The following is a 10,123-nucleotide window of genomic DNA, read 5'->3' on the forward strand; positions in this document are numbered from 1 at the left end:
AAGAAGATTTTTGATTCTTCAACCTCTAGCTGGCCATAAATTATATTAGTCTTCCTATAGGGAATTTCGGCTGATGGATTTTTACCATTCTCCAATCTAGGGCACTTGAAAATGCTTTTAAAATCTCTGGAAAACCCATCATTTAATTTTAATTAATTTTTATTTCTGCATCTTAACTTGATGTACAACTGAGAAATGTATTTTAAAATTATTAAAGAAACACACATTTTATTATCTTGAATTTCTATGGCATTTCAAAACTGCTTAAGGACCTATTCATTCTAAAAATAGTTCCTTTGTTTTAGACCAGGTTATCGAAAATCCTTATGATCAAGAAGGAACACATCAAACAATTGAGAGAGATGAATACAGAAGCAGAAAAGCTGGTGAGAATGTTCTCTTTTCAGTTCTTAAAACAGGATATGCTTTAACAGCTAATGCAAATAGATACAATTAAAACTAGAGTCTAGATAAAATAATATTTTATCGCTTTCTACAATGTGAAATTTTTTGATTTTTTTTTTTTTTTAAAGACAAGTCAGAGAGGTCAGTTTTTTCAAATACGATTCTCCTTTGAAAGCATTATGCTTTGGAATCTGATTAATGTTAACATCAGAATAGCGTATGTCAGTTGACATGTAAAGTAAGGAAATACTATTTACTTTAAGAATCTTGGTTACAAGTTTATATGGTAAGACATTCATCATTATTTTGAGGATGGTAGGTACTTACTTATTTAGCTTTCTGGCTAAAACAATAACTCAGTTCAGAGATTTTCTATATAAAGCTCTGAGTGCCCTTGACTGGCATTTAAAATTACAATACCAGAGCAGCTACAGCATAATTAGCAGCAGCAGAATAGTTTTTCTTGCTAGGCTTTATCTAATCATCAGTCAGTAAATCAAAATGATAAGAATGCCTCTTCTACCACCCATGGCTATCAATCAACTTGAAAGTGGAAAGCTATCAGTCTCAACCTTCTGCTAGCGTCCATTCAGACAGTTGTCTCTACAATATACAGACAGAAGGCTAAAGATTTGTGGAGAGGAAGAGGAGTCCTTTTTATTTCTTGAAACCAAAAATGCTGATTTTTTTTCGTGTAAAATATTTGAATGTTGAAGGATTTGATTTATTGTGGTAAGACTTTCATCTTTGTCCCTTCAGTGATCATGTGCACATGTACGTTCTGTTATTCTGCTTCCTACTGCCCCATCCCTATGTCTCTGTAATTTTCTTCTTTTGTGCTGTGACGCTGCTCTTCAAAACCATGTTATCATTTCAGTTACTACGTTATTTTTTCCTGTGCATCAAATGTTGTCTTTTAATTTTGCATATTAATAATTAAAATAGATGCAAAAAGAAGCAAGATTAAAACATACCATTGCAACCTGTAACTCTGATACTGAAAAATTATCAACTCTTCTTAAAAGAAACTAAAAAACTTTTTGTTTTTACTGAGATATTAGTACTTTTGCATAGATAAGGAAATCCATAGGAATGACAGTAGCCTTCCTCTGACAAGAATCCAGATATTAACGTGTCACTCAGCTACTAAGTCATAAATTAACTGTGTTGTGGAATAAGAATATCAAGGAAAACAGCAAGATTGAGAGAGCAAAGAAGCAACAGGGAAGAAGGGGATCTAGAAATAAATGTTAAATTTGATATATTTTAGCTCAGTTGTAGCCTAGATAAGGACTTCGAGATACTTTTGAAATTATTCCCTTGCAGTGTTGCCTTTGTAAACCAGCCATCATAAAGCAACCTCTGTTACTATTCAAGGCTGACCTGATAAAAATAGAGGACGTGATACCTTTTTATTGGGCCGTACTCTTAGCCTATCTTCTAATCCTCTTTGTCCCTTGGCAATCCCATCTACGTTTGTGCCGCTGAGTATATGTTGTTTCTCCTTTAAAATGTATTTTCTTGAACAAGAATCTTTTTCCAGCACCAATCCACTTAAACATCAATAACATACGTGAACATGAATAAAATAGAATCCTTTGAGTTCATTCAGGTATAGTTTAATTGTCAGGCTTTGATAATAATTCATAAAATTGTGATTTGATAATTGTTAGAGTAACAATTTTTTTTAATGAGACTTTTTTTTTAATGACTGATCCAATAGAGAAATAAACAGAAATGACCAAAATCAGAACTGGTACTGAATGTAGTCCATCATGTTCTGGCAATAATTATAAATTTACATGAGGCAGGGGATGCCTTCAGAGGAGGTATTTAATACATACAACTGCACATTTTCTATTTCATTTTTCTGAAAGGACAGCTTATTAATAGTTAAGCATCTTGACATCACTATACTAGTCTTGGTTGCAGGCTATAAACAAGTTACCATGTACATAAAACAGTAAACACTTTTCTGATAGCCATTTGGATAAACAAATCTAAATTAAAAGGATGGCTAGTTGATTTTTTCACTTGACCTGTGATAAAGACAAGGTAAAGATGATGCTGGTCATTCCAGAGAAGCACGTAGATGCTCAGTGATAGAGATGTAATCTGCTTCCATCTACTGAAAGCCATCCATCTTTTGTCTGCCAGTTCAGCTGTTCGTCAGTGTTTCCAGATCTTGGATTGCTCCCGGATCAGAAATAGTGCTGGTGCTGAGACATATTTCTTTCATCGTCACTAGCATAGAATGCCCTTAGCCTTTCCTCTCTGATGGGGAATTCACAACTGTCTGCGGCTTTCACAGCTAACCTGGATTAGTCTGCTCTAAAGGGGCTGGTCACTGAAGAAGGTCTGAAAGTTACAATTTTTTCCTTAGATTCCAGAGCTGCAGGAAGTATGTCAAATTTATACTGGTTTCCAGTTTGCTCTTAGGTGAATTCTGAAGTTACAGTGTTAGTTTAAAGCCCTATTAATTTGGTATTCAGACTTGTAAGTCCCTGGAGATCATGTCAGTGATTAATGGGGAACTTTGAACTGAACTGATAACTGAAACCTTGATTTTGAGGTTTTTGACCTGGATCCTCCTGATGAAGGCTCCTGACTTTGCAATTTGCTTTATCTCGTGGTGTAAAATCTATAGCTACAGGTTTGATTGTATGAGGTACCTGTATCTCAGACTTGTGGCTGAGAAGCAGTGGAAATACATCCAGCTTATCTTGCAAGAGGCCGTTTGTGGAGGAAATTTTATAATATATTGTATGTTTTGTTTCAGTTTTGTAAATATCACCCAAACAGTGTTGAAACACATTCTGAAAACAGTATAAGAAAGAAGTACTGTATTGTGGTATTTATTTTTTGTGGAAAATTGTGCTTACCCAAAATACTTATGTTACTAAGTATAAGCTCTAGTAACTTTCTTTTTTGGCAGAACTGTTAGCTGTAGCAGAAGGTACGTAGCACTGAGTCATCCTCAAGTGACCACTAACTTAGTAGACAACTGTGCCTCCCTTCCTGCAGCAGAGGTGGTCGTGGCCATATTGTCCTATACTGTTCTCCTACTGACTGGATAGTTTTCTGTTCATACGGTAGAGAGAAGCCATACCCAACTACTGGAGAAATAAGCAGGTTAGACCACAGTCGTCTTCTGTAGTATTTAGCACCGCAGATTATCATAGCACTTCATGAAGAGAATAAAAGCATAGTAGTTAGTACACAGTTGTCACTTGGAGTTTTAAATAGTGATACTACATTTTAGTATTTTGTATGTTAACGTTTTTCTATTAAACACTGGGATTTCAAACATCTCAGTATTATTTTCAAGTGAAAATTCCTTTGGATGCGTTTAAAAAATATAAATGTACAGTATTGCATTAACTTTAATATGCTTTGTCTTTTCCACAGAAATCCTATTCTATGCCAATAGGCATTGAGTTTCAGAGGAGATACGCAACTATTGTTCTAGATCTAGAACAACTAAACAAAGACTTAAATAAAGTTTTGCATAAAGTTCAACAGTATTGTTATGAGGTAAGATTTTGCTGGAATCTGTATGTACTTGTTGGTTTTGCTTAACCTAAGTACAAAAATAAATTAGAATTTCCTTGGAATAGGGTATAAGTGGGGGTCACTTTGAAGTGAAACTAGTAGTACAGCTGTATTGGATTCCTCCTCTCTCTCTTGTCTCTGTCTTTGTCTGTCTGTCTCCGTTTCTTTTACCAGAACGCAGACACTTTTGCTGATGCCAGTGGCCAGTTTTGAAATAGACACACGTGTACATAAATGAAGAAAAAATACTGTGTACTATATACCTGTGAACTCTCTTTGAAATCATTTGTCATTTCACACATATGCCAAATGCAGAGGAGATCTTTATTCTTAATTTCTCGTCATTATATCTATGCAGCTTGCTCCTGACCAAGGCCTCCAGCCTGCCGACCAACCGACAGATCTGAGGCGTAGGTGTGAAGAGGAGGCGCAGGAGATCGTCAGACAAGCAAATTCCTCAACAACAGGACAGCTTTGTGTTGAGAGTGAAAATTTAACTGATCTTATCTCTAGGCTTACAGCAATATTACTGCAAATCAAGGTAAAATGTTTGCAAAAAATAATTTCTCCCGTAAAATACATAGTATTAAAGCTCTGTCAGTTTCTTTGTGCTGAACTGTGAGAACATTTTTTGTTTTCTTCTCCTACAGTGTCTAGCAGAAGGAGGTGATCTGAATTCCTTTGAATTTAAATCACTAACAGATTCATTAAATGACATTAAGAATTCAATAGACTCTTCAAATATCAGGTATTACTTTTTGAATATTTAATTCTTAATTACACATTTTGTGCCAGCAAGCAGTTCTTACTGTATTTTAGAGGTGAACATTGACTATAATTAAGGGTTTTAACCTGGTAACTTTTACTTATAGGAATAGTCCCATTTAAAAGGGGGCTTCTTAAAGGGAGTGTGAAATTAGCAGTTTTCTCTTTGAACCTATCAGTGAGGTAACCCGATGTAAAAAAAAAAAAAAAAGAAGAAAAAAAGTGCTAAATTTATGCAGCAACAACTAGACTTTCTTGCTCTTCAGTCATTTATGACAACTAATAAGTTATTTTAGAACATTTTCAGACTTTGAAATCCCAGTAGTAAATATATTATAAATTCTTTAAACCACAGAACAGTACAATTTCAGTATTCTTTTTGCATAGTTACTCAACCTCTTGTCTGTAAATATCAAAAGCTGACATATGAGACAATTATAGATTCTGACCAGCTTCCATTAGCAATATTTTAAACCAAGAAACAAAACAACAGCCATATTGCGCCAGATCAAAGGCCCATCTAGTCTAGATGGGCCATTTTTCAACAGTTGTCACAAGCAGGTGCCTGAGGAAGCATTATAAAAATAGCAAGAATGTGGTGATGCTTGTCTGGAGTACACTGCAGCCTCCAGCAATTTGTGACCGGGATTTTTTTATAATTATAATGCTGCTAAATTACATAATTTAGAAAATATACCTAAATTCTAAGTATTTCCTTATACCCTCCATACTCATATTGCTACATAATAATGGGAGGCTGCACACATTAATTTCTTTTTTTTTTTATTCCCAAAGATAGTAGGATGGCCTTTTGATTTAAAAATAATTATGCGAAATGCTGTTTTTACAGCATTTTTCATCAGTGAAAACAAAAATAAACCCCAAACATTAGTGAAACTTCTCTATAATCAACGCTGCAAATTGCACGTTGGAATGGATTCAACTAAAGGTTGATGTACGCTGTGAAGAAAGTGATGCTTTTCCATTTCACTGTACTTGTTTTGGGCATTTTCGCATCTCTTCATAATATTTTTATTTCATTAACTCTGGTCATGGTAAAGTCTTCTTTAAAGTACCCAAGTCAGTAAATCTTGATTTCATGCAGCTGTTTGTGCAAATGCTGTTTTCACATATGTCTCTATCAAGTTACATTAGTATGTACTACCCTCTGACTCATCTGAATTTTTGCATTGGCTATATTCATACCTTGACTTTCACTGTAGAAATATTCAGACACAACTCTTAAATATGGGGTTTAACACTTTTTTTTTTCCTCCTTCTTTTCTTCCTGTAGTTGTTTTCAGAATAACGTCGAGATCCATGTTGCACATATTCAGAGTGGTCTGAGCCAGATGGGAAATTTACATGCTTTTGCAGCTAATAACACCAACAGAGACTGAAAATTTTCTTTCAAGTGTACAGCAAGTAGTTCTGGAAAATCCTCTTCCTTTATATAGGCTTCACCAAATATCCTAACTGCCAGAAGATAAGGGAAAAGAAAACCTCTCAGAGTGGACCCTTTTAAATATATTATATCTGCTTCTTAAGAAAACCAGCATTACTGGCCAGCGTTACATTAGATTTCTCCATTTGTTATTCACATACAGTAGTTTTGCTAACTGGTAATCTCTTAGTAATTGCATTTATTATAATAAACTTGAAAACATACTTTCATATAATTTGAACTTAGTTTTTTAAAATTCAGATGAATTCTGCACACCTCTTGCTGTTGGCTCTCCTGGTATGTTAGAAGCGATGAAGAGGAAATGGCTCAAATTGGTAGCCACATGGCAGGTCTTTGTTATGTAAAGCTACGAGAGTTGCCATTTCAGCCTTCAGGTAGCGTGGTGCCAAGGCAGGCTGAGTGGTCCTGCTCTAGAGAAGCAGCAGCAGGATACGGACAGCAAAGAGAAGCTGTAAACTTGAGGATGTTGGGCAGGTCTATCGATCAGTCAATGTCTTGTTGGAACTTTTAATTTATCATAACTTATAGAAGGAGTCTAATGAAGGAATATAAAAATGTAGCTGGTAACTTTCCAGAAAGAGATTGGTTATGGCTTTTTCCCTTCACGTGGGGCAAAAGAAGTGCTTTAGTTGGGATTTTATATAAATGACTGGTTAAACATATTGTTTTTCCAAATTTTTGTTGTTTTTGCACAACTTTTAAATTAGATTACTGGTTATCCAACAACACCCAACGTATATAAATATGAAGATTTTCATAATTAAAGATAACCAGTGCGGTAAACTGCAAAAATAAAAAGTGACAACCTGCCTACGAGTACCTTTTGGAATGTTAATCTTGTAAAAAGTGTGTATTGGTTTGTTTAAATAGTCTTGTAAAGCTTCTGTGTAATGAATTGTTTCCAGGTATGACTTTTCAGAGATAGCTGTAGAGATGTTTTTGATTCTTTTAGATGCCTCATTAAATGAGGTCTTTTATATGTTAATGTACAAAGAATATGTAAACAGGATTATTTTCAATTTTAAAATTTTGTATAGTTTAAAGATGCTTCTGTATTCTGTGTTGGTATTGTGCCACTGCAAAACTTTAGTGCAGAGTTTATATTTAGCTAAACTTGTTCTGTTAATTAAGAGAAATGCATAAATCTTTTATTCTCAATGAAATTTGTAACTCTGAATAAATTGACCTATGAGAGTTGGTATATTTCACAAAAATGCAAACTTTTTTGCAGATGGTCTCACGTCATTTTTTTAAGAGAAGTTAATTTAATTGCTGAAAATGAAATGTTATGCGGACAAGGTGAGTAGCTGTTTTAAAAGGTATTTAGAAACTTTACAAGGGATATTACAAAATAATGCTGAACGCTAATTTTGCTGAGTTACCCATGGAAATTTACCTCTCCTAATGCAATAGAACATTGTAGTGGTCCCTGCAATTACTTTTGTGATTACGTTGCCCGTTATTTTGTGGTGTTACCATCTGTTTGGTAAAGAAGACAGAAAGGTCCTCTCCCACCACCCTTTTCATTTAAACAGAGAAAGGTGCCAAAGCCTAACTTCAGGCTCATAGGTTTAGTCTGACGGTAACTAACATGATCCACAGCTAACTCAGGAAAAAGGAACCGTCCCCTTGCTGTTTACTGACACCCCTATCCTTGTCATCCACTGCTCACAAAACCTGCTAGCGTGCCGGTTCAGGGAGCTGTGCTGCTGAAGAACACCGTTCTTGTCCAGTTTTCTGCCTAGGTAGCGCACTGAACTTGCGCACTGCCAAGGGCGATGGGCTAGTCCTTCCTAGCACAAGGAAACGGCAAAGACTGCCTTTTCCAGCAGCAGCTCGCTGGCTTACCGTGCGAACCTCTGTAATCCCTTGCTGCTCTGTCAGGGCTCTGCTTGCGTACTTACAAGCTAAGCGTATGCATGAATGCTTTTGTGGAATAGGGCTTCCCGACAGGAAACATCAGGCGGCCGCGGAGGCTGACTTTGCCCTGTTGATAGCAAGCACCCCAAACTGAGGCAGAGAGAAGTTGTAGACACTGGTAGGTACTGCTACCAAGAATGGCATTCAGCAGAGGATTTGGGAACCTGCTTTTCATGACAAACTCTTTTCTAACTGGATTCAGAATACACTGTAATAATCCTGATTCCGTAGGTATGATGCTTTTTAATGTGGATTCTTCAATGTGCTCTTTCTAACGTTTTGTGTTGAAGTGGGTTTTTTTAATCATTGCAAGGTAATGTAACATAATGTGAAGATACATAATTTGTGATAAAAGTATCATTTGGCCAACACACATAGGCAATGTGAATATACACGCTGCTTCTCTTCAAAAGGCTGCATTTCCCCTCAATTACCGATGTGTTGGGTCAGAGTTAATGTTGTTGAGTTTTGGTGAAATACAGTAACAAATATGACTTTCCGCTGAATGTGGCCTAAGTGTAGTAGAAATCTCAAGAACTCACTACAACTATTGTACTTAAGTCTGCAGGAGTAGAACAAGTTAGTTTGATTTCTTACAATCAGTAACTTGAATTCACTCTCCACCCCCAAGAAATTATTGTCTCATTTTCTGTCTCCTGCTGTAAGTACTTCTCTTCTAACGTAACAGCTCCTTAGGCACCCAAGTCCACTTGGGGCGGATGGCATCTGATTTTGGTTGGTTAGTTGGTTTTTGCTTCATGGTTTTTTTTCAAGGACAACTCTGGTTTTTGGAGGGAGAATATTAATTGGCAATCCTGCTATGCCACTTAGCCTGACAAGCTTGCCGTTCAGCTGTCCCAGGTCTTGCAACACAGGTATGTTACGGGGTGACACTGAGGGATTTTGTGCATTGGTAACCTTATTCTGTGGGGCATGACTCCTGATACAGTTTATTTCTGCCACAAGTACACAGGTCACTTTTTCTGTCCTTCCAAACCATCAGAGCCTCATGGCATTCAGGTGCTCTTCCCTCACTGGAGTCTTACCACTTGCTCTGCAAGGCTCTGAAGTACAGCTTTGTAGGCAGGAAGAATTGGCCTTATCCTCAAAATACATATACAGAATTATAGCTTTCCTTAATAAATTGACTGAATTACAGGAGAGGCTTCTGTTACTGCTAATTCTGGTGTTCTCGGAAGTGGTGTCAGTGCAGAGCCATTCAGCCCACTACCAATCATGGATCATGTAAAGAGCTTCCACATAGTATTCAAATTCAAAGCTAAAGCGCCTTTACAGTATTCACAAAATACTACTACTTTTCTTGTCTGAGCAAGACAATGATTTGAGCGTTTGGGTTTTGTATTACTTAGGCCATAAATGTGCATTTTCGTTGAGGGATCGGGGTGGTTGTTCAGAGCAGATCTAAAGCAAATACTGACAGAGACGGTTTAAGGCAGTTTTTGTAACCTGTCCTTCAGGCCCCTTAGGTCTCCCACTCACACCTGAACCGCAGCCGTGGCTCTCCGGGACCTGGGAAGAGAACCTGCAGCTGGGACACCTACCACCTCTGTTCTCTATCCCACGTCGGCCAAGGTAAGAAACCCTGTCCCTGCCCCAGGTACACACACAAGTAGAGCAAAAATGTAAACCTTTATTTTTTTCTTCTCTGTCAAACAATGCTGACAGACCAGCCCCACTCTTCTACTTTTGTAGGCCCAGCCCCCATCCCCAAAACACAGTGGATTTGGTTAGCTTTTCGGCTGAAGAAGGTTAAATAGAAAACATGCTAATGGAAATCTTTAAATACAGTATAAAAAGATGCCCCTAGCTGAGGGAGCTGACCCGTATCTTTCTTCAATAAATAGGTAAAAATCAGTTACTACCGGATAAAGTGCAACAGTCGCAGAGCAGGGGTGAGGTAGGGCGGTGTGTGGCTCTCCCCGCCCGGGCAGCGCACCCCCAGGACCGGGTTCGGGGGTGCAGTTCCCATCGGAGCCCGGGGGTGCAGTTTTAACC

At 37.3% G+C, this 10,123-nt stretch overlaps 1 protein-coding gene across 1 annotated transcript; it reads left to right on the plus strand.

Annotated features, from left to right (window-relative positions):
- The first annotated feature begins 310 nt into the window (after positions 1-310).
- On the plus strand, positions 311-7,404 carry LOC104082906 (protein lin-9 homolog). Its single transcript, XM_009586183.1, has 5 exons — positions 311-386; positions 3,814-3,939; positions 4,316-4,498; positions 4,608-4,705; positions 6,017-7,404. Exons 1-5 carry the CDS (start codon positions 327-329, stop codon positions 6,120-6,122), a joined length of 573 nt encoding a protein of 190 aa, XP_009584478.1. The 5' UTR covers positions 311-326; the 3' UTR covers positions 6,123-7,404.
- Positions 7,405-10,123: the final 2,719 nt, after the last annotated feature.

This window comes from Fulmarus glacialis, unplaced genomic scaffold (assembly GCF_000690835.1).
Source record: "Fulmarus glacialis isolate BGI_N327 unplaced genomic scaffold, ASM69083v1 Scaffold37759, whole genome shotgun sequence".
NCBI lineage: Eukaryota > Metazoa > Chordata > Aves > Procellariiformes > Procellariidae > Fulmarus > Fulmarus glacialis.

What these genes read in the sequence shown, in the direction of transcription:
- LOC104082906 (XM_009586183.1), top strand. Translation starts at nt 327, where the DNA reads ATGATCAAGAAGGAACACATCAAACAATTGAGAGAGATGAATACAGAA. An exon ending in TTCAACAGTATTGTTATGAG is followed by an intron (nt 3,940 to 4,315) that starts GTAAGATTTTGC and finishes ATATCTATGCAG; the next exon opens with CTTGCTCCTGACCAAGGCCT. An exon ending in ATAGACTCTTCAAATATCAG is followed by an intron (nt 4,706 to 6,016) that starts GTATTACTTTTT and finishes TTCTTCCTGTAG; the next exon opens with TTGTTTTCAGAATAACGTCG.